The 24880-nt window shown below is 40.3% G+C and overlaps 1 protein-coding gene across 1 annotated transcript in view; it reads right to left on the reverse strand.

Moving 5' to 3' along the window:
* LOC124553824 (DEAD-box helicase Dbp80-like) overlaps positions 1-24880 on the reverse strand; it is a 147009-nt gene that overhangs the window by 89239 nt on the left and 32890 nt on the right. Inside the window, exon 3 of the mRNA XM_047127811.1 lies at positions 13291-13383. Coding sequence (XP_046983767.1) covers positions 13291-13383 — 93 coding nt within the window. The remainder of the gene's footprint in view (positions 1-13290; positions 13384-24880) is intronic.

The following is a 24880-nucleotide window of genomic DNA, read 5'->3' on the forward strand; positions in this document are numbered from 1 at the left end:
ACTATCCTTTTTTACAAAGCATTTATCACCTAATCATATTAGGCATAATCCACAGGTATCCTATATAATTATGTGAAATGTTACTGAATAAAAACAATAGCAACAATTCAGTGGCAAAGGAAGGCAAAAATTATTCTCTTCCAGACGAACAGCAATAATGAGCTTCACGGACACAAAGTTCAAAATAAAATTTCAGCGACATTGCTCTTAACCCTTTCATGTCAAAACTGAAATTCAACAGGAAGGTGCACTCTCACCACTCTTCAAATCAGTATTTGGAAAAACAAAATATTAACAGGGCAGGAATTAGAATGTTGGAACCTGCTTCAAATTTTAAGCACTGAGAAAAATTGTGTCGACACTATTCTGTTCACTGGTTAGCTTCTCCAGAGGTTATAGCCATAGTGAGAGAGGACTTTGAAACATTGACACTATAAAATATACTGAAAAGAAAAATACGAGGGTTATTCCAAAAGTAAGGTCCGGTTATAAAAAAAAAAAAAAAAAAAAAAAAAAAAAAATCAAAACTAAAATGTTTTTTCAAAACAATTGTTTTATTTACATTCCTTACATCTTTATCTATTTTTCTACATAACTTCCATACTTATTTAAACATTTGTCACATCGTTCAACAAGCTTTTGAATGCCCATGTTATAGAAATCGGCCGCCTGTGACGATAACCAGTCCTTAACTGCTTCTTTCACTTCATCATCTGTGTCGAAGCGCTTGCCGCCGAGAAACTCCTTTAAGTAACGGAACAGGTGGAAATCACTTGGCGCCAGGTCCGGACTGTAAGGAGGATGGTCCATCTGTTCCCATCCAAATTTCTTGATCAGAGCTTGCGTTTCATTTGCAGTGTGGGGTCTGGCATTGTCATGCAACAACAAGATTCCAGACGACAAAAGACCACGTCGCTTATTCTGGATTGCACGTCGAAGTTTAGTCAGGGTAGCGCAGTAGGCGGCTTTATTAATCGTTGTTCCTCTCTCCATAAAGTCGACTAACAATACTCCACGTCTATCCCAGAACACAGTCGCCATAACCTTACGTGTTGAGATTGTCTGCTTTGCCTTGACCTTGACTGGCGATGACGTGTGACGCCATTGCGTTGACTGACGTTTAGACTCTGGAGTGATGTGAGAAACCCATGTCTCATCCCCTGTGACAACATTGTCTAAAAGACTGTCACCTTCCTTATGATATCGCTCCAAAAAATAAAGAGCAAAAGCCATTCTTTTCATTCGTTGGGGCTCAGTAAGCAGCCTGGGAACCCAACGGGCACACAATTTGTGAAACTTCAAATGTTCAGACACAATTCTGTACAAAGTTGTTCTCCTCACATTCGGAAAATGCATGTCTACGTCTGTAATAGTGAATCGGCGATCTTCACGAATTTTTTTTGTCAACCGCATTGACCAAATCGTCTGAAATCACTGATGGTCGGCCACACCGTGGTTCATCGTGCACATTATCCCGTCCTTCATTAAAAGCTCGCACCCACTTGCGCACTTTACTGTCGCTCATTATGTTAGGACCGTACACTTCAGTAATCTGCCGATGGATTTCCGCCGCTGAATTGTTTCTTGCAGACAAAAACCGTATCACTGCCCTTACTTCACAATCGGCGGGCTGATCAATTGTCTTAAACATTGTAAAGTGACACTGTGAACTACACTCAGCAACAGTAACAAAGCGAATGGCGGCGTTTGACGCGCAAGGCTTGCCGGGAGTCGGCGCGCATGCGTGTTTTGTCATTGGCGCCAAATTTCAATAGTTACGGCGAATCGGACCTTACTTTTGGAATAACCCTCGTAACATAACACATTTGCTTCCATTTGGGTGGGGAGGGGGGGGGGGAGAAGAAGCAGAACCAATTTCAATATCCAGGATCAATTTAACCCAGTTAAACACCAGATACACACCAACACAACTAATGAGTGGCTTCCAATATGTGGGTGAATGGGTTACAGTGGAAATGAGCTAGGTACAGAAGTCCCACAAGCAAGAGCCACATAAATGGAAACAATTTTCATAACACACAAAACATTTGGATCCAAACAGTGCTTTACCATGGATACGAGGCGTGTCCGGATAGTACCACTTCGTTCTACCATCGCCACAGCACACGTCACAGTTCTGCACATTACCACTCATCTATGGTTCACCGTCTTTCCACCGACACCATGACAGCTGAATTGTGTTTTGTTTATATCTATCAGTGATCACTCAAATCGTCTAAGGTAATCTCCCAGCCCACTGACTGAAATGCATTCTGTAATACGGTCTTTGAATCAAAGAATGTTAAGCAAGCTCAAATTCGAGGTCAACTTTTAGAGATTTATGAGAAAAATGTAATGACTGATGCAATGGTGAAAAAAATGGGTGAGACAATTCAATGAGGAATGTTCATGATGAAGCACAGAGTGGGCAGCCTTCTGTTGTCATTGAGAGCTCATTAACAATAAGAATGCCTTGTGATGATTCCCACAAATTTCAGAAACAGTTTTGCACAACTTTGTCACAAATCACTTAAATATTCACAAACTGTGTTCACGTCGGGTCCGAATACACTCACGGATGTCCACAAAACAAAGAAATTTTGCTGTGATTGTGGACATTTCTTAACACAATACAGTAATGAGGGAGAAAAGTTCTTAAACTATATGTGACCAGTGATGAAACTTTGGTTTGTCATGTCACTCCACAATCAGAACAGTCTGAGTGGAGGCACTTGTGACCCCCACAAAAAACAAAAATTCAAAGCAACATTTTTCAGGGCCCACAAAAAACAAAAATTCAAAGCAACATTTTTCAGCACAAAAAAATCGTGTTCACTGCCTTTTGGGACAGACAGGGCATCCTGCTTGTTGAATGAAACCACCAACGCAGTACAATATTGTGAAACATTGAGAAAACCTTGGCACACAATTCAAATAAATGGTGTGAAATGCTCCGTTGAGGCATTGTGTTGCTTCCTGACAACACACCTCCCGATTCTGCTGCTGACACTCAAATATTTACTCAACAATTCTGGAATTGGGAACAGTTTGATCACCCACTGTACAGACCCGATCTCACATTTTCTGACAAACTCGTAACTGAACTTTAAGCACGATTTTGGAGTAAGGTGCTTTGACAGCAATGACGACTCAAAAAGAACAGTGTTCCTCGGTGGCTGTCTTCACTGGCGTTAGCTTTCTATGAAGAAGAGACAGATAAGTGGGTCTCCCATTACGATAAATGTCTGAGCAATGGTGTCAACTATGTAGAAAAATTGATTAAGAAATGCTCTTCCTTGTAAAAATAAATTTTGGTTTGAAAGAAATATTTTTCTGAATCTTTTTTCTCAAAATGGTACTTACTTTCCAGACGTGCCTCATACCAACAATGTTGACTGGAATACTCTCTTTCAAATTTTGAATGTGGCAGGGGTAAAATACAGGGAGCGAAAGGCTATTTACAATTTGTACAGAAACCAGATGGCAGTTATAAGAGTCGAGGGGTATGAAAGGGAAGCAGTAGTTGGGAAGGGAGTGAGACAGGGTTGTAGCCTATTCCTGATGTTATTGAATCTGTATATTGAGCAAGCAGTAAAGGAAACAAAAGAAAAATTCGGAGTAGGTATTAAAATCCACGGAGAAGAAATAAAAACTTTGAGGTTCACCGATGACATTGCAATTCTGTCAGAGACAGCAAAGGACCTGGAAGCTTAGCTGAATGGAATGTACAGTGTCTTGAAAGGAGGATATAAGATGAAGATCAACAAAAGCAAAACGAGGATAATGGAATGTAGTCGATTTAAGTTGGGTGATGCTGAGGGAATTAGATTAGGAAATGAGGCACTTAAAGTAGTAAAGGAGTTTTGCTATTTGGGGAGCAAAATAACTGATGATGGTCGAAGTAGAGAGGATATAAAATGTAGACTGGCAATGGCAAGGAAAGCGTTTCTGAAGAAGAGAAATTTGTTAATATCGAGTATAGATTTAAGTGTCAGGAAAAGTCATTTCTGAAAAGTATTGGTATGGAGTGTAGCCATGTATGGAAGGGAAACGTGGATGATAAATAGTTTGGACAAAAAGAGAATAGAAGCTTTCGAAATGTGGTGCTACAGAATAATGCTGAAGATTAGATGGGTTGACCACATAACTGATGGGGAGGTATTGAATAGAATTGGAGAGAAGATAAATTTGTGGCACAACTTGACTAGAAGAAGGGATCAATTGGTAGGACATGTTCCGAGGCATCAAGGGATCACCAATTTGGTACTGGAGGGCAGCATGGAGGGTAAAAATCGTAGAGGGAGACCAAGAGATGAATACACTAAGCAGATTAAGAAGGACGTAGGTTGCAGTAGGTACTGGGAGATGAAGCTCGCACAGGATATAGCAGCATGGAGAGCTGCATCAAACCAGCCTCTGGACTGAAGGCCACAATAACAACATTCAAAAACACTGACAAGGCATATACAGAGTTGCTGCAAAACATTACGACCACCTGTTTAATAGCATATTCAACTACTTTTGGATTGCAATACAACAGTGGTTTTGCCCAGTACAGATCTGTAAAGTCGTCGGTAGGTTTCACAGAGGTATGTGGCACCACACGTCAACACACAGGTCATGCATTTTCTGTAAATTATGGGCACAGCATCCAAGATGGGTTCCATCAGGTTAAAAATCAGGCGAATTTGGTGGCAAGGCATCAACATAAGTTCATTACTCTGCTTCTTAAACTACTTTATCACAATTCTGTGTCTTGTGACATGAAGAGTTGTCCTGCTGGAAGATACAACCACTGTTAGAGAAGACTCAGTGTGAGAGGATACAGGTTGTCCACTATGATGTTCACATAGTCTGGAGCAGTCACAGTGCCTTTGAGGGCTGCCAAGAGTACTACAGAAGACCAAGTGAATGTCACCCATAACTTAGTACTGGCCCCCAGCCCACAGCTGTGGCACAGCACCTTTTTCGAGCAGCCGTTCACCGGGATGATAATATCCCGACACGATTGTCAGCCTGGTGTAACAAGAAATACAATTCGTCAGACTACAGTTTTCCGTCGGTACCCACTCAAATTTCAATTATTCTATGTCCTTTTAATTCTAATTTATCATATTTAGTCAGAGGGTTGTGTGCTGCAGACCACACGTTCATAATGACACTGACAGTGTGCTCTGAAATGCTTGTGACTGCTCCAACATTTTACTGCTCATCAGACCTGTCACAAATTGCTGCCTATCCTACTTTACAGAGCAGTCAAGCCACTGACACCTACATTCTGGGATGAGGTACAGAAATCCTACAACTTGTCACTTATTCACAGTTTCATTGTCCTTCCACCATTTTCCAAAGATGCTCGCAACAGTAGCTTGCTAACTGCTGGCCAGATTTGCAATTTCCATGATGCTCCACAGGCCATTAAAAAGTCACTTATGTCACCAGATTTCCCCTTTCTGAGGCCCATATCACCACTAGACTGATTCCCCATTTCTCTCTGTTCTACTTATATATGAGGGCAAATCAAATATAAATATGATTTTTGTTCTGGAGCATTTAAGATTAGTAGGACTGGGGCCATATTTCTAATATGCTTGGGAGGTGGCAGGCAGGGGTGTAGGTTGGCATTAGGAGTGGGGGCCACTGGCAATTTCACACTCACAACCAGTTTGTCAATAGTGTTCATGATGTTTGAGCAGCAAGCGCACCATTCTGTTGTGCAGTACATAATTTTAAATTTTGCACTCGAGAATGAGTTTGAGTGATGGAAATTTTTCAGAGATTCTCTCCACAGTTTGTGGTGTTTGCCTGGCAAACACAGTCTGAGGAAGGGAAAAAAAAAAAAAAAAAAAAAAAAAAATGAAATCAGGAACACGATCGCCGTCATCAGATCAACATTTTGGACTACAACATTCACGCTTTTTAAGACATTCTGGAAGAAGATCAATTGGTGAGCATATTTGAAACTGCAGGACGTGTCAGGCAAGTTAAGGAAGCTACCAAGCAATCATCGCAAATGAACTTCAGTTCTGTTAAGCGTGTGTCAAGATAGGTCTTTGTCTTCTAACTGCAGATCAGAAGCCAAGATGTTTGGAGGTCTGTCAGAAGCTTACAGTAAGATCTGCGACAAAGTGCTGAATTTTTGAGTGGAATTGTCAGCTGCAATGAAGTGTGGATCCATCACTGCATTCCCAAGTTAAAAGAAGCTAGTCTACAGTGGCGGAGGAAAGGCGAGAACCCTAGTGAAAGCCAAGAACCGACTGTCAACTGCCAAGGTCCTTTCAACCATTTTCTTTGGCCAACAAGGCATTTTTCTCACAGATTTTTTTGCGCGAGCAACACACAATCGACACTGCTTACTACTGCGAGCTGTCAAACAAGGTGAGGGCTGCGAATTGCCGAGAACGACGAGACTGACCAAATCGAGAGGTCAACCTCCTCCATAACCGTGTTGGGTCCTGTATTGAAGCTCCAACAGTCCCAAAACTTGAAGAATTGCACTAGATTCAATTTTATCATTCTCCCTAGACTTCAGACATATCACCCTGTGATTTTCTTTTATTTGGCTAACTTAAAGGAACTCTAAGAGGGCAATGATTTGAAGGTGAAGAAAGTGGAGAGATCTGTACTCAATCTGTTCTCGAGGCAACCAGCTTAACTATGGCGCTGGTATAAGAAAAAAAAAACTTCCTTCTCACTGGGAAAATTGTATTTCAAAAGGAGAAAACTAAGTAGAAAAATTAATTATATTTGTTTTGAATTAAAAACAGTCTTGGCTGCAATGTATACTTTTTATAAACAACATGTTTCAACTTTGTGGGGCATCTCTAGTTTATCTATAGGGATAGTAAAGTAAGCAAGTATTAGGGTACAGTCCTAGCATGGATGATTCTAAATGTAAATATGTAATTGTTACTAACCTTAAAATTATCCTTCTACAGCTTTTTAAAAACCATGAAAAAATTGTGTCAGGACTTCCTGTTTTAAGAATTTTTTCATCCCTGGTTACTGGGATGACACCCATATTTGTTGGTTATTTTACAGTTTTATTTAGTTGTAGTTGGTGTTACTATTTTATACATTTGGAATAATTTTAAGCTTTCTTCATGTGTGACAACATTCTGATTAATTGTAACCACTTAATTTTATTATACTCATTCAATCAGTTTTAGGTGTTTTTAGTGAACATTAAATATGCTTTGAATGCTGTATAGGTGTGTCCTCTGCAGTCGCTGTATGCCTGCCTCATTCCATAGCGCATCAGTGTCAGCAGCTGACACTCCTGCCTTGGTGAAGTTGCAGCGGTACCTCTGTGTATTAGGTTTAAACGATTATACTTCTTTGCAAGTGTGGTCCTAACATTGCACCATTCTTGTCTACTGGTAAAACTTTATGAAGGTATGTTTTATTCATTTTGATTATTTATTTAACATTCTATCTCACAGTTACCCAATATTACATTAGTTGTTTTTCTCATCTGATTCCATGCAAGCTTCAATCCAGCACAGAGCCGTTTTATGGTTTTTAAAATGTTGTGGAAAGAAAATTTTAAGTTTAGTACAAATTCCTTACTCACTTTCAGAACTGAGCATGCTAGGACCATTCCCTAATTTTTGCTAGTTTTGTTATCCCTATAGACCCAATTTGAAGATGCCTCACAAAGGCAAAACAAGTTGTTAATAAAAGAACAAATTGCAACCAACACCAATTTAATTCAAATATTCTGCATATTGTTGCTGTAGCAGATGACGTAATGGAATGGGAGATGTATTTGCCTTTTATTTTTCAATAAATAATTATTTTAAGTAAAATCCCATTTGTGTGATTCGCCCTCACACTTCCATGCCAGCAATACCATCACGTGGCTTTAAATTGCAAGGCCAACAGTCAATGTTTTGGCTAATAGTACAAATTGTGGATACATGTTTAAACACAGAGTACAATTTGATAGCCACATACAAAGTGTCAGCGGCAACTAATGAACAAGATGCATCTTCAACATAGTTGCCTCTAAACCCTAAACAAGAATATCTGTGCAAATGAACATCAAAAAAGAACTACAGTAAATGAGCATATAAGCAAAAGACACACCAAACTGGAAATCTTCAAAACAACTACATTGTGATTGATAAGGGAATAAGCTCAGTGGTAGGAGACACCCACGAGCCACTCACAGATCTTTCTCGAGTGCCACATGCTCGTTGTACAGCCTATTTTGCATATACAAGCACAGAGCCTCATTGGGCACGCCTGCCTGCATATCGCCAACACTGTCTCCCCACCTACTGACCACAAAGTTATTCTATTAAGCGCAATTTGGGACTTTCTGACAGGAGAAATGGCCAATTGGTGCCAAGTGCTCAGATGTACACAATGCTATACAAAGTGAACTGATGAAAAATATTTGCCTTAATAAAAAAAAAAAAAAAAAAAATAAACGAGATCAAGCTGTTATTACGGCAGTAGCAAGCTTACTGTAATCCTTAGATGGCCTACAAATAAAATAATTAAATAACACACATTGTAGTACTAAATTCTACATTTATTGAGTTAATATTTATTTTGTACAACATTACTGGCCAGGAGACCCCATTTGCACTAGTTTGGCTACCTAGTCAAGTCTTTTCACTTAACGCCACTTTGGCGATTTGCACATCAATGACAACAAAATGATGAAGAGGACAACACAACACCCAGCTGCCAAGCAGATCAAATTGATCCTGGGATCTAGAGCAGTTATTCCTAACTTTTATTGAGACCATTACCCCTGGGTGCAATCAGATATTACCTAGTACACCCCCCCCCCCCCCCCCCCATCCTTCCCAGAGATCACCAACATTAGTGATCAACAAAACTTTAGAAAGAATTTTCTTTGAACACTTACTTTCAAAATGACAAAACATAAATAATATTTACTCTTTATAGGCATTTTATTAAACAACGAACTAATGAGTCAACACAATTGGTACTGTTTATTTCCACCAACATTCTTAACAGAATGATATAGCTTTTCTCAGTGCATCACAAGTGGTACCTACAGCTCCTTTTCACAAAAGGAAGCTATCTATCTACATTTAGGGTTGTTACAAAACCGAGCAAAGTGGCGCAGCGGTTAGCACATTGGACTCACATTCGGGATGACGATGGTTCAAACTCATTTGGCCGTCCTGATTCAGGTTTTCCACGATTTCCCAAATCCCTTCAGGCAAATGCCGCGATGGATCCTTCAAAAGGGCCCAGCCAACTTACTTCCCCATCCTTCCCTAATCTGTTGGGACCGATGACCTGTTTGGTCCCAATCAACCAACAGGCTTGTTACAAAACATGTTTTCTCTATAGCATGCCTCTCCCTCTCAACACTTGGTTCATCCCTGTGTACAGGCAATCCAGTTAAAAACCATGCACTATACTTACTGTTTGTAAATCACTCAACTGCTGGACTCTTACTTCTGAACTGGCAGAAAGTGAAAGACTTCACTCTGCCAGTGATTTGTGTCTGACCAGATGCCACTAATAATAATAATAATAATAATAATAATGCGGACACCTTACAGAAGTGGAGTAGCAATTATAGAGTTACTGTCTAGTTAACTGTCAGTTACTTCACTTATTCTTGTGAAGCTAATAATGAAATTACTGGTGTACTGCAGCAATTTTCATGAGCTATTTACACTGAAGAGCCAAACAAACTGGTACATCTGCCTAATATTGTGTGAGGCCCCCGCGGGCACACGACGTGGAATGGACTCGACTAATGTTGGAAGTAGTGCTGGAGGGGACTGACATCGTGATTCCTGCACGGCTGTCCATAAATCTATAAGAGTATGAGGGGATGGAGGTCTCATCTGAACAGCACATTGCAAGGCATCCCAGATATGCTCAATAATGTTCATGTCTAGGGAGTCTGGTGGCCAGAGGTGGTGTTTAAACTCAGAAGAGTGTTCCTGGAGCCACTCTGTAGCAATTCTGGACGTGTGGGGAATCGCACTATCCTGCTGGAATTGCCCAAGTCTCTCGAAATGCACACTGGGCACGAATGGATGCAGGTAATAAGACAGGGTGCTTATGTATGTGTCACCTGTCAGAGTCGTATCTAGACGTATCAGGGGTCCCATATCATTCCAACTGCACACGCCCCACACCATTACAGATCCACCACCAGCTTGAACAGTCCCCTGCTGACATGCAGGGTCCATGGATTCATGAGGCTGTCTCCATACCTGTATACGTCCATCCCCTTGATACAATTTGAACTGAGACTCGTCCAACAAGGCAACATGTTTCCAGTCATCAACAATCCAATGTTGGTGTTCAGGGGCCAGTGCAAGGTGTAAAACTTGGGCCGTGCAGTCGTCAAGGGTACACAAGTAGGCCTGCGGCTCCTAAAGCCCATATCGATGAGGTTTTGTTGACTGGTTCACATGCTGACACTTGTCGATGGCCCAGCACTGAAATCTGCACCAATTTGTGGAAGGGTTGTACTTCTGTCACATTGAACAATTCTCTTCAGTCATCACTGGTCCCATTCTTGGTGGATTTTTCCTGGCCACAGCAATGTCAGAGATTTGATGTTTTCCACAATTCCTAATATTCACGGTACACTTGTGAAATTATCGTACTGGAAAATCCCCACTTCATCGCTACCTCAGAAATGATGCATCTCATCGCTCATGTGCTGATTATAACACCACATTCAAACTCACTTAAATCTTGATAACCTGCCATCATAACAGCAGTAATCGATTCAACAACAGCGCCAAACACTTGTTGTCTTATATAGATGTTGCAGACGGCTGCACTGTATTCTGTCTGTTTACATATCCCTGTATTTGAATACACATGCATATACCCATTTCTTTGGCACTTCAGTGTAAGTGTGTGTTTTGTAAATGTCTCAATTTTACTATCACGGGTGCACGGTACAAAGTATGTGTGTAGCATGTGGACTAAGCGAGGAAGATATTGTGCTTACATTCATTTCACCAGCTGTAATCTTCATCACATTGCGTCATGCATTATTGCTGATATTTGAAAAAAAAAAAATTAATGTTAATTTATGTAATCAATAATACGTCTTGGGAAATAGATAGATTGATGTTAGATAAAGTGGGAATTAGTGAAGATCGGTGGCAGGAAGAACAGACCTTCTGGTCAGGTGAATACAGGGTTATAAATACAAAGTTAAATAAGGGTAATGCACAAGTGTGTTTAATAATGAATAAACATAGGAATGCAGTTACGCTACTACGAAATGCACAGTAAACGCATTATTGTGACCAAGATAGACACGAAGCTCACACCCAACACAGTAGTACAAGTTTATATGCCGACTATCTCTGCAGATTATGAAGAGATTGTCGAAAGTGTGAGACAAAATAAATTATTCAGACAGTTAAGAGTGACAAAAATTTAATTTTGATGGGTAGGAAAAGGAAGAGTCGGAATAATAGGTGAATTGGACTGGGGGAGAGGAATAAAGAAGCAGTTGCCTGGTAGAATTTTGTGCTGAGCATAATTTAATTGTTAGAACTTGGTTGAAGACTCACGAAGGTTGAATATCTGTAAGAGATCTGGAGACACCAGAAAGCTTCAGACTGATTATATAATGGTAAGACAGGGATTTCAGAACCAAATTTTAAACAGCAGGACATTTCCAAGGGCAGATGCTGAATGACCACAATTGACTGGTTACGAAATGAAGAGTAAACCTGCAGAAATTGCAAAAAAGGTTAGAAATTAAAGAGATCGGAGCTGCACAAGTTGAACAAACCAGAGATTGTTAAGTTTCAGAGGGGCATTTGGTAACAATTGACAAGAATAGGAGAAAGGAATACAGTAGAAGAAGAAGAAGAAGAATGGGTAGCTTTAAAAGATGAAATAGTGAAGGCAGCAGAGGATCAAATAGGTAAAAAGACAAGGGTCCAGGCCTAATACAAATCCCTCGAAAACACAGGAGATACTGAATATAATTGATGAAAGGATAAAATATAAAAATGCAGCAAATGAAGCAGGCAAAAGGAAATTAACATATAAATAATGATATTGGCAGGAAGTGTAAAATGGCTAGTATGGAATGGCTCGAGGACAAGTATTTAAAAGCATATTTCACTAGGGGACAGATATGTCAACAAGAGAGAAATTTATCCTCTGTGGCACTACTGAAGCTGACATTCATACAAACTATAAATGAGAAGAATAAACAAACACTAAAATTAGCTCTGCAAAGTTCTCACTACACTATAGATGCATAATCTGCAAGCTATTGAAACAAAAACAAATCACGCTACTGACAACAGATTTATCACCAGTTTTTTCCACAAGGAAGTCCCTCACATAAAAACCAACATATGAAATAAATATGCAAGCTCTTAGAAAATGTAGACACACACTAGTCAATCATATGAAAAGACATAATATTGACGTCTTCATAGGAGTTATTGAGAAAAGCACTAAACTAAACATTGTGCACTAACACAAAGCACTTCTGCTGCTGCTGCTTGCTGCTCCCTCCTGCTCGGCTGGACCTATAAATTAACACGAAGTTTCATACCGAGGTGATAATTCATAGCATATGTATGTAATGCACCATCAAACTATTCAGAAAAAATATAGCAAGCAAACACCCTCCACAAAAATCTGAAAGCTCAGCAAATTTCATGTGCACCAACTCTTCAGTAAATGCTACATGGCAATGACCGTCTTTACACAATAAAGTGTGAAAATAGCAAGAACGCAGAGCTACTCGAGGTTCTCCATACCTTGCACGCAATTTTTACATTTTACAAGTAATGTGTACAAAGATGCCAAAGAAACAAACACTAACATTTTCTGATATTAACAACTTTCATTAACTGGGAAAATTCAGTTCCGGGTCAAGATTGTATTTGTACTCCAAGCTTCCCTCCTTGCATTGGACAGATGACCTAGTCATATGCTAACGTACTGAAAATAACTTTTCTTTACACTGGTCTCACGCATCCCCTGGGAAATCTCTCTCTTGCAGCAGAGTCAAAATCACGAAGGATCTGCACGGGAAATAACTAACAACTGCTTTACTCTAATTTCACACAAATGCAATTTGTCCCTCACGAGGAGACTAATATCTAACTGCTATTTAAAATTATGCCTTTCTAGAGCAAATGCAGTCACTGATCTCCATTTCCTCTACCCAGAAAACAGCAGTGTGCCATTTAATAAAAACCTAATGTAGAAAAGATAAAATGTTGCATATTTAGCTGCAATTAAACTCTGTAGAGGACAGAAGAGACCCTCCAAATTGAAAAAGAGACTTACGGTTCTGCAAGCAGGATCGGCAGGGCAGCTTCTTGTATTCTGGAAGGAGCATTGAAGCCCATTGCGTACACACCCTTCAGAAGGTTTGGCTTGCTGCAACAAACGCAAAATTTAGCAATACCCATCACAGACAATGACAACAGAAGTCTACTTCATACAAACAACAATAAAATTACATGCAGAAATATGGGTTATGACATGTCTCAAATGCAAAGTTATGAAATGGCTGAAAAAGAAAATATGCTAAAGAATAAGGGGGACAGTTAACAAAACTGGCTAAATGACCTGTGCTAAAATACTGGGTGCATCATAAGTCAGTTAACCACTGGGCATTTCTGTCCATTGTCAAATGGTTCAAATGGCTCTGAGCACTATGGGACTTAACTTCTGAGGTCATCAGTCCCCTAGACTTACAACTACTTAAAGCTAACTAACCTAAGGACATCACACACATCCATGCCCGAGGCAGGATTCAAACCTGCGACCATTGCGGTCGTGCGGTTCCAGACTGGAGCGCCTAGAACAGCTCGGCCACTCTGGCCGGCTGTCCATCGTCAAATTTTAGCTGATTAATATCACACACACTGAAAAATCTTTAAATCTGTGGGCAGTAAGATTGATTTAAAGAGGTTGGTTTGTTATTAACAAGTGACAATCTGATCCTTGACGCCATTTGAGGGTTCAATACAAATGTAAAATCTGTACATTAGAAACCGAAAATTGTCTATAGAACAGTGTGTGTGTGTGCTTTACAGATGTGGTGGAGATTTGGATGAAGTTATGGAGATGTAAGATGGTAAGATGGTCTCTTACTAAAAAGTGAATCTTGCTGCTTACGAGACTGCAGCAAGTGGCGAAAGATGGCATTTGCGTGCCCCTGAGTGAAAACAAGCCACCTTTTCACACAAATCACATTTTATTATCCTTCCAGCACACAGCCATTAGCGTGTACAGCCCTGCAACGATGTCTCAAGGGTCCAGGCCAGAGGACGGAGACTAAAGGGTGTGGGTAATCTTTTCATGGCATTCCCTGCATGATCTCATCATTCTGGAATGCACAATGGATCGACACAAGAATGCCTGTACTCTTGGGGACTATGTCGTACATTCAGTTTGTTTTCCTCGGCACAGCAGACAATGTAACACGTCAACCAGCTTAGAGTGCACGCGCATGGTTCGAAGAGCACCAGGACGATTTTATTATACTCCCCTGGGCACCAAACTCACAGATATAAACCCCGTTGAGAATAAGTGGGCCCACGTCGATCAGGCTGTTTGCGCCCTATATTCTCAAAGGAGAAACCTAGTGCAGCTGGTCATGGCAATGAAGTTGGCATAGCTCCACATCCCTGATGGTAACTTCCATAAACTCACTGACACACTTCCTGCACTGCAGAAGGCGGTTTTCAGGCTTTTGGCGGGTGGTCACATTAAGGTGATTGGACCGTGTCTTTTGCTAGCCCCTTCTAGCGTGGCATGTCACTTGACCGTTAAGCAATGAAATGCATTATAATAACTCATCATCACAATACTGTTATCAACAAAGTGGTTCTCCGATTCACTTGTGACCTGTTTACAGTAACGAGTGAAATAGCAAAAGGGCTTAGTACTATGGTGTGTGTACATGTAATAACACTTGACACAAAACCAAGCACACAGTTGATCATTTATATTAAAAAATTCTTTGAACACCAGCAAATTGATATCTGACTGTAAACAGTAGGACATGGACATGGTAATGTCAATAAAGGAAGCATCCATTTCAAATGAAAATGCAGAAGCCATCTGCTTCATAGTTCTCCAAAAGAATCTAGACTTCAGATATTTTAAGAATATTTTACCTGTGTATTTCCTAAATCTGCAGCCGCATACATGGTCTACACTGTGAACCACTGAAGTGTGTGGCAGAAGGTACTTAGCATGGCACCCCATTCATTCTAATCCATACTACTATATACAGACAAGCTGATGTTTAATGTTGTTACCAAAAATCTCGAAAAGTTCTTTGCCGATTAACTTCAAATTTTTACACAATACTCCAATAAATGTTTGGATGGACACAGGCTGCATATCTTTATGAAACAAAGGTTTTCTTTTAAAGCCGACTGCCACGCTATATTTTCTTTATTGCAGTCTGGTTTAACTATGAAAGAAGAGAATTTAAACCATTGCAAAAACTGTTTCTCTCATATTTCCTCTTTCTCCTTATAAATAATTTTAAACAATTATATACACAGATATGAGCTGTTTTGTTTTTCCTCATAGTCGTTTCTAACAGAAAACAAAGTTGTATTTACTGCTTACGGGTTTATGATTAGAATACCACTAGAATCTAAATTTTCTGAAACTTTGTAATGCTACCCTTCACAGACAAAGTAAACAAAAAAGCTGTCACTGAAGCTACTACCCTTACAGATCCAGGATCAGGATAGCTCTCTTATCCTGTATACCAATAACATTCATCGATTTACCCATTTACTTCAATCCTCAGTTGCCAATCAGGTTTCATCCGGAATAACAAAGCTTTACATCTGTTTAAGACTCTCCGTCCCAGATAACTCGTTATGTCCTCCCTGCCGTACCTCCTCAATCCAGTCTCAAATTATGTCCGATACTTCAAATGGTCGTATTTTGTTAATAAATGTTGGTATAGTTCCAGTTTTACAATAAATCAGTCTCTTTCAAGATGTAAAATAAAACTCATGCTAACACTGACTTGCAATATTTGCAAAGTAAATCTGTCCTGTTGATGTGATTGCATTGCACTGCACAGAAATCAAGCATTCTCATACATTTATTACATGCTGCACGGGTCAAACAGAACAACCGTGGAAATAAAAATTAAGTAATGACCCAGAAACCACTCACTTTTTTTGTTTTGGGTTTTGGGTATTTTCACATCTACCTTCTGCAGTGGTGCGTTTCTTACCACATCCTAATGCATTTTATATGTACTGAAATATTCGTTACTGTCTACCACTATTAGTCACTGCTTCTTCATCTTCATAAAAACTGCAGCTCTTTTCTTAACCTTTCTGCAAGCACCTGTGATTTCATGCACTGGAAATGTAAAGTAGCATATAAAATTTTGGAACAGCTGCAGCGATTGCACGCTTAATACGACATCTGCCGCACATACAGTAATGTTTACTGTCGTGTCAGGCCACACCACAGCGTCAGGTGCAAGCTCAGTTGTGCAGACTTGTTTGAAGCTTTGCATTGTCACGGAGAATGAGAAGTTCGATTGCATTTTTGTGGCGACAAACATGCCGAATTCGTTTCTTCAGCTTCCCGAGGGTCTTCTGTTTGGCGGCAAGCAAACCAGCGGGCAAACACCTTCGAATACTCCAACTGCCAGCGGCAGCCTCTTGGCAGCCAATGTGTTAAACATTAAGTTAACAGTGACAGCTGCATTTGCATAGTGTTAATATTTAGTACTCCACTGTAAAGTCGGAAATGTGATGGCAGTGTTCACGTGTCACACTCTTACTCCTCTGAGTCGCACTGCCACTCATTCCTCTGCCCTAGTACCTGTCTGCACTGCCAACTTCAGCTCAGCCAAGCGCTCTCGAGACAACTTGGGGGACATCGTATCTACGTCTACATCTATACTCCACAAACCACCAGACGGTGTGTGGCGGAGGGTACTTTGAGTAGCTGCTCCTCACTTTACTGCCCCGAGACAAGTCTGCTCCACATCCCTGTCCGAACCTTCCACAACCCCACTGACACTCTTTCTCCACATTTCAGTTGTCCACAGAGCAAACGATGGATATTCAGGCTTCTGACGGGTGGTTACATTAAAGTGACTGAATAATCTATTAACATGCCAATTGTCTGCAGCCACAGGCAGTGTGTTGTTGTACAGTGGCAGTTGCAGTACTGTTTAATACTGACAGAACTTTCCTAAATACAACATTAATAGTCTAAGGAGATGAAAGAGAACCGGTATAGGAAATCGAGGAGAAATGTACTAAAGGCTATTAAAGTTAGTGGATGAGAAACAAAAACATTGAGGATCGCCAATGACCTTTTAATTCTATTGGAAGCAGCAAAGGACTTTGGAGAGTGGCTGAATGGAACAGATAGGATCGAAAAGAGATTATAAAATTAACATCAGCAAAGTACAGCCATGGTAATGGAATACAGTCAAATTAAATCATGCAATGTTGAGTAAATTACAGTAGTCATTCAATAAGTAATGGAACTTTTTTTTTCTGAGATCGGATTGGTTTTATACTGGATTCTAATACACCAAATTATTCCCCGCTCTTTAGGCAAGAAAACCCTCATTTTCAATATAATCTCCATTCAATACAATGGCCTTAAGTCACCTTACTGGAAAGAGTGTATGCCCACACGGTATCACTCTACTGGTCGACATCGGAGCCAGCATTTTGTTGCATCAATAACCTCTCCATCGTCCACGTACTGCTTTCCACGGAGTGCCATCCTTCATCGGTCCAAACAGGTGGAAGTCAGAAGATGGGAGATCCGGGCTGTAGGATGGATGAGGAAGAACAGTCTAATGAAGTTTTGTGAGCTCCTCTTAGTTGCGCAGGGTCGTTCGAGCCCTCGTTTTGTCTACGTAGGAGGAGAACGTTTGCGTTATTGTGATGACAGGCACAGTGAAGTCATTTCTTCAATTTCCTGAGGATCTTCTGTTAGAGGTAGGTGCCCACTGGGTTACTCGCTGCCTGACTAACACAACTAGTGGATAAGTGTGTCAGCACTACCAACAGAGGCATTCAGTTGTGCAGCAAGATGTTCGATTGTGATCTGTTGATCATCTCAAAAGAGTGTCTCCATGTTCCAACATAGGAAGAGTCACAGCTGTGTGTCTTCTGCGAGATCTGACAGGTTTACACAACCTTGTTGAGATGATGACAGACACCTTGCCCAACAACTCACCGTGCTTTTGTTCACCACCAAGTGTCCGTAAGACATTAGTCAAGTGCCTACGAATATATGCAGTGTTCCGATTTTCCACCATAAGAAAGCCATTTTGAAGGCTACGCATAGTGCCGCCAGCTATCTGAGCTTCGTGAAACTATAGGGGCTGACACGGGAATATTGCACCATGTTCCATAGCAAATTCTGCATTTTTTCAACAGATATTGGCCAAGAAAAATAAATGTGTTGCATTACTTATTGAGTGCCCCTGGTACATTAGGAAAAAAGATACACTGGAAGTAGACGGATTTAATGCAGATTGGCAAGAGCAACAAAAGCATTTCTGAAAAAGTGTAATTTCTCAACATCTAATGTCAATTTTTAAGTATTAGGAAGTCTTTTCTGAAGGTATCTGTCTGTAATATCACCTTACGCAGAAGTGAAATGTGTGGGATAAACAGTTCATACAATACGAGAACAGAAGCTTGTGAAATGTGCTGTTCCAGCCAATTAGACGGTCAGACTGAATAATACCGTAACTGAAAAGGTACTGAACTGAATACTGGAGAAAAAAGTGTTATGACAGAACTTGACTAATGAAGTGACCTGTTGGTAGGACACACCCTGATGCATTGAGGAAATTAAGAAATTGATAATGTGGTAATAGAAGGAGGCATGCAGGGAAGGGGTAAAAAATGTAGAGGGATATCAAAACAGTCAGGAGGTCCAAGTGGACATACCTTGCAGTAGTTATGCAGAGAAGCCGCACAAGCACAAACTGAGGAAAAATGAGTGACAAATTCTGTTACTTTTTCTAAATTAACTATCTTCACATTTGCCTGGTCCAATATAGGAAAATGTAAATCTGCACACCCGAACGGGATTTAAACCACCACCACCCAGTATGCGAGTCCAGCATCTCGCTGCTGCACCACCTCACTCTGTATTTGAAAAGGAAACTGAGCTGTGTCCAAAATGTTTGTAGCAACCCGTAGCTTCAAGGAAAGTGGACATACATTATCTGTTCAGAAGTATCTGGACACCCCTATGTAACGTGGAATTCACCACCGCGAGTATGAAAGGAGGCAGTAGAGAAGCAATAACAGCTGAATGTGACGCTCGGTAGAGCTCGGCAGCTTCGAAAGTGGACTAGTCACTGGACGTCACCCGAGCAAGAAATACACCAGGGAAATATCAACTATTCTAAAGCGTCCAAGTCAACTGTTTGTGTTGTGTCTGAGAAGTAGATATACAAAGGAAGAACCACATGCGACCAGTGGAGGAATCGCTAGAGTTCCAAAGTTCTATCAGCAGTCTACCTAACAGAATGACTGTGTTGTTGCTGTGGTCTTCAGTCCAGAGACTGGTTTGATGCAGCTCTCCATGCCACTCTATCCTGTGCAAGCTTCTTCATCTCCCAGTACCTACTGCAACCTACATCCTTCTGAATCTGCTTAGTGTATTCATCTCTTTGTCTCCCTCTACGATTTTTACACTCCACGCTGCCCTCCAATACTAAATTGGTGATCCCTTGATGCCTCAGAACATGTCCAACCAACCGGTCCCTTCTTGTCAAGTTGTGCCACAAATTTCTCTTCTCCCCAATTCTATTCAATACCTCCTCATTAATTATCTACCCATCTAATCTTCAGCATTCTTCCGTAGCACCACATTTCGAAAGCTTCTATTCTCTTCCTGTCCAAACTATTTATCGTCCACGTTTCACTTCCATACATGGCTACACTCCATACTAATACTTTCAGAAATTAATAAATTCCTCTTCTTCAGAAACGCTTTCCTTGCCATTGCCAGTCTACATTTTATATCCTCTCTACTTCGACCATCATTAGTTATTTTGCTCCCCAAATAGCAAAACTCCTTTACTACTTTAAGTGTCTCATTTCCTAATCTAATTCCCTCAGCATCACCCAACTTAAATAGACTACATTCCATTATCCTCGTTTTGCTTTTGTTGATGTTCATCTTATATCCTCCTTTCAAGACACTGTCCATTCCGTTCAACTGCTCATCCAAGTCCTTTGCTGTTTCTGACAGAATTACAATGTCATCGGCGAACCTCGAAGTTATTTCTTCTCCGTGGATTTTAATACCTACTCCAAATTTTTCTTTTGTTTCCTTTACTGCTTGCTCAGTATACAGATTGAATAACATTGGGGAGAGGCTACAACCCTGTCTCACTCCCTTCCCAACCACTGCTTCCCTTTCATGCCCCTCGACTCTTGTAACTGCCATCTGGTTTCTGTGTGTAGGAGTTAAAAGTAATGGGGTGCAACTGTCATAAACCACACATTTCTGTACTGCTAAGTGACACTACTGAACAATTGATGATGAAAAGAACAACTGAGTGATAAATTGTGGTATATCCTGTGTCAATCTGATGTAAGGGTCTGAGTGCGACAAATGCCTGGAGAACATTACTGTACGATGTAAACTATTACTTAGCATAAGGTTTAGTGGGAAGTTATGAGATACAGAACCAAGTACCACTTGGAGGACACCAGACTTTGTTCACACAGTTGTGCTGCTGCCAAGAAGTGAGCAACCACAATGACAAAAGGCAAACACCAGTCGAGAGGTCAGCCGGAGACACTGGCACGGGACTGCACAGCTGAGCAATGCGGTTTTAGGGAGTGACCATTCACACCACACAATCCAAGCCAAACAGGCGATGCAGCTGGATCCTGTGGATACCCTGCAGATGGTACATCTGCACCTATTTCTGCACAGATACTCCGCAAACCACACTGAAGTGCCTGGCAGGGTTCATCGAACCACCCTCGCAATAATTCTGTATTATTCCATTCTCAAATAGTGCCACAGAAAAAAAAAACCACCTAATATTTCTGTGCAAGCTCTGATTTCCTTTATTTTATAATGATGATTGTTTCTCACTATGTAGGTCTGAGTCAACAAAATATTTTAGCACTTGGAGGAAAAGTTGGCAACTGAAATTTTGTGAGGCGATTCTCCCGTAACTAACGCCTTTGTCTAAATTATGTCCAGCCCAAATCCTGTATCATATCAGTGACACTATCTCCCCTATTTTGCGATGATACAAAACGTGCTGCTCTTCGTTCTTGGTGTACTGTGTTAATCCAATCTGGTAAGGATCCCAGACTGTGCAGCAGTACTCCAAAAGAGGACGGACAAGTGAAGTGTAGGCAGTCGCTTTAGTAGATCTGTTACATTTTTTAAGTGTTCTGGCAATAAAACACAAGTCTTTGGTTTGCCTTCCCCACATTTTTCTGTGCATGCTTTCCAATTTAAATTCTTCGTAATTGTAATTCCCAGGTATTTAGTAAAATTTATGGCCTTAAAATTGCGTAACCCAAGTTTTAACAGATTCCTCATAACACTCGTGTGGATGACCCCCACACTTTTCGTTATTTACGGTCAACTGCCAATTTTTGCACCATTCAGATACCTTTTCTAAATAGTTTTGCAATTTGTTTTGATCTTCTTATTTTATTAGACAGTAAAAGACAGCATCATCTGCAAATAACCTAAGACTGCTTCTGAGATTGTCTCCTAAATCATTTACATAGATAAAAATCACGAATCCAGCCACATAACAGGCGATGTTGCATAAGCATGCAATTTCACTACACGCCGTTTTTGTGGTACAGTATCAAAAGCCTTTTGGAAATCTAGAAATACATAATAAATTTGAAAGCCCTTGCAGAGTGTATACGCAGACAAAGGAAAAAATCCCGGATTTCCCGGCTAAAAATACGTTTTCTCCCAGGTGAAAACACGCGTTTTCCGTTTAAGTGACTATATTTTCCTTTATCAAACCTCTGAATGGTTATGGTTTTATACACGGGGATAGACTTTCCCGGCACTTTAGAAAATGAAGCTCAGGGGAAAAAAAGACACCGTTTTGGAAATATCTTTGATGTGCAGCAACATGTACGCTGCGTATTTTCGTATTACGAAAGTATAGATTGGAATTCCACCAAGCACCCCGTGTTACTTTCCGAATCACTAAAACAGAGATGGCGATGCGCGTTTGTAAGCCAGTCATAGCTCATGTCACGTGATCTCGCCAGCCGATGGCAGAGGATATTCAGAGCATAGGACACGTGATGTAGTCAGCCGACAGCAACATCACTGTTGAGTAGCACGAACACACAAAAGGGAAAGTTAATAGTTTAAATTAATATACATAGTGTTGCTACAATAAAAGCAAAGCTTTCACACATAATATTGGTCTCTAAGGCTAAAAAGCTGCAAGAGAAGCTAAGCTTTCGCAAATAATGTTTATCTTTTCTCCGCGTGTTACACTTAAAGATATCACACAAATGTGCCAGTAAAATTTTTAGTAATGTCTGATCTTCGGGGTTCGAAATTCTTCTGCATGGCTCGTAGTCAAAGAGTTGATTATGAGAGTCAAACGCTCTGTGATTTAATAAATTCATGGTACATACTCGCGCACTGTTCATCTTGCGTGAAAGTATATTTACTTTGAAAGTAACGCTTTTCAAACCACCATTCGCAATATTTTACCGCGACCTGTTAGAGATAGGTTCGTTTCTACAGCTGCCAGAGAGCGCAGGTAACAGGCGACACCGCGCTTGCGCAGCTATCATGACGTAGGAAGCCCGTATGTACGTACTTGAAAAACATTAAAAGATCTTACATTATGTCAATAGAAACAAGACATCAGAGGATACTCCAAGAGCATCGGAATTTCGTGAACCATACTAAAATGTGCACATTTAAAGTGCATTCTTAAAGTGCACGTTCGTATGTCCAGATTCCCAATGCAGTAGACCTTGATCTGATATCAAGCTTTTCAGTGTGGTTTTCCAGACGTCAATTTTCTTGGAGCACCAGTACTGTATCATATCATGTTTGGTTCTTTATTATGACAAAATGCCATATGTGCTAGAAGTTGAAAACGTGCACTTGAAATGCACTGAACAGTTGAAACTAGCCAGTACTGTGGAATTAAACATTTGGTTTCAAATACATTGACCGCCTCTGCGGAAAAAGTTCATAAAAGTCAAATTTCTTTAGCAAAACAGACAAAAATAACTTCATTGTTCCGCAAGGTGATTGATGCTTGACTATCAGAAAAGTGGAAATAAATTAAAATCTGAAACTAATGAAAATTTTAGCCTTCCGTAATTATGTGAATGCATTTTAATTCACTTGATAGCTCCCGGCCACAGATATCAGTTTTGTTTTCATTTGACGTGATAGCAAACGAGGGGGAAACAGCAAAATCAGTAATTGTAAACACGGGTCACGTGGAGACACCCACTATAACTCAGACTGCTCTGCGCATCAGCCTCGGATCTACGATATTTGCGAACCGGGTCAATACTAAAAGAATCGAATTTTCAAAAATATGTTCATCTTGTAGCGCATATCTTTCTGAAAAGTCTGAAACAAAACATATGTGTTCGATGAGATGTTAAGACATATTATTTGGTCTTAAGTGAGCCAAAGTGCACGCATGTTCATAAAGCATTCATCTACCGCACGTCACTGTATTTCGCTCTGTGGAATTTAAACGTGTCTATTTTGGAATGGATGCCATCAAACTATATTCAGGACACTGGAAATTGAAATGCCTGTGGTGCCTCTCCTGCTCCCACTCGGCCGGTTTGACAGCCAGCTCCTCTTTAAAACATATCTCGTAATTAATAGCGGATGGGATTATTTGTAATCAGGAGAACAAGAACTCTTCAGAAAATTTGCACTCTTTATTGCCTATTAACTTCTGTGTGATATAAAATTAAATATAGGATACATAAAACCAATAAAGACATAAGCAAGGAAGTACACATTTGTTCAATCCTTAGCTCCTAGCATTTTTTCCTCTCTGATCTTGCTACAGCTTTACATGGAGTGCTTTCCTTTCTGCGAAAGAATCTATTACCTCATCAAAGTTCGTCAAACGGTTTGCTACATGAAAAATCGAAATGTCGTTGTCTAATACTGAAAAAAAGCTGTTAACCTAAATAATACCCAAGACTGGTGTTGTTTCTCGATCTGATTATGTCTATTTTGTCACTGTCTGCTAGATAAAACAAAACAGGCCTTTCTAATAGTGCAGCACTTATGTAACACACACCAAATAAACGAGACAAATTTGGCACATATGGCCATTTTTATAATTTATATAATTCACGAAGTACCAATACCAAATGCCTATTAGGCCTACTACAAGCAAAAAGCTTTTTGTTAGGAAATAGTTTCACATTTCATTCATACGCACCGGCTTCTCAAGCACGAGATCGAAAAGTAGTATTACGAAAATTTTATATAAATTTTGAATCGTTTTGTTCTTCCATAATTTGTGTGGTGTCCCCGTTTCTTCTCCTTCCAAGTTCTAACGAACAACCTTGTCATCACTAACTCTGTAGCTATTCCTGCCACTGTCCAAATTTCTTCGCCGATTAACTTAACTATCCCTGCCAGAATCACAGGTGATTATTTTCCGGTTAGGCCCTGCTACGTGTTCGTACAACACATTTCCCGCGTTACTTCCAAAATAGAACTTAAGCGGCTGCTAGCCGGGGACTGTACAACTGGTCCTTACTAGTATAGCGATCTGGCCAAAAATTTTCTGTCAAAATTTCACTTTCTTGGATAAAAATGGCTCTGAGCACTATGGGACTTAACATCTATGGTCAAAAGTCCCCTAGAACTTAGAACTACTTAAACC

The sequence above is a fragment of the Schistocerca americana genome, chromosome 11 (genome assembly GCF_021461395.2).
Source record: "Schistocerca americana isolate TAMUIC-IGC-003095 chromosome 11, iqSchAmer2.1, whole genome shotgun sequence".
NCBI classification, from domain to species: domain Eukaryota; kingdom Metazoa; phylum Arthropoda; class Insecta; order Orthoptera; family Acrididae; genus Schistocerca; species Schistocerca americana.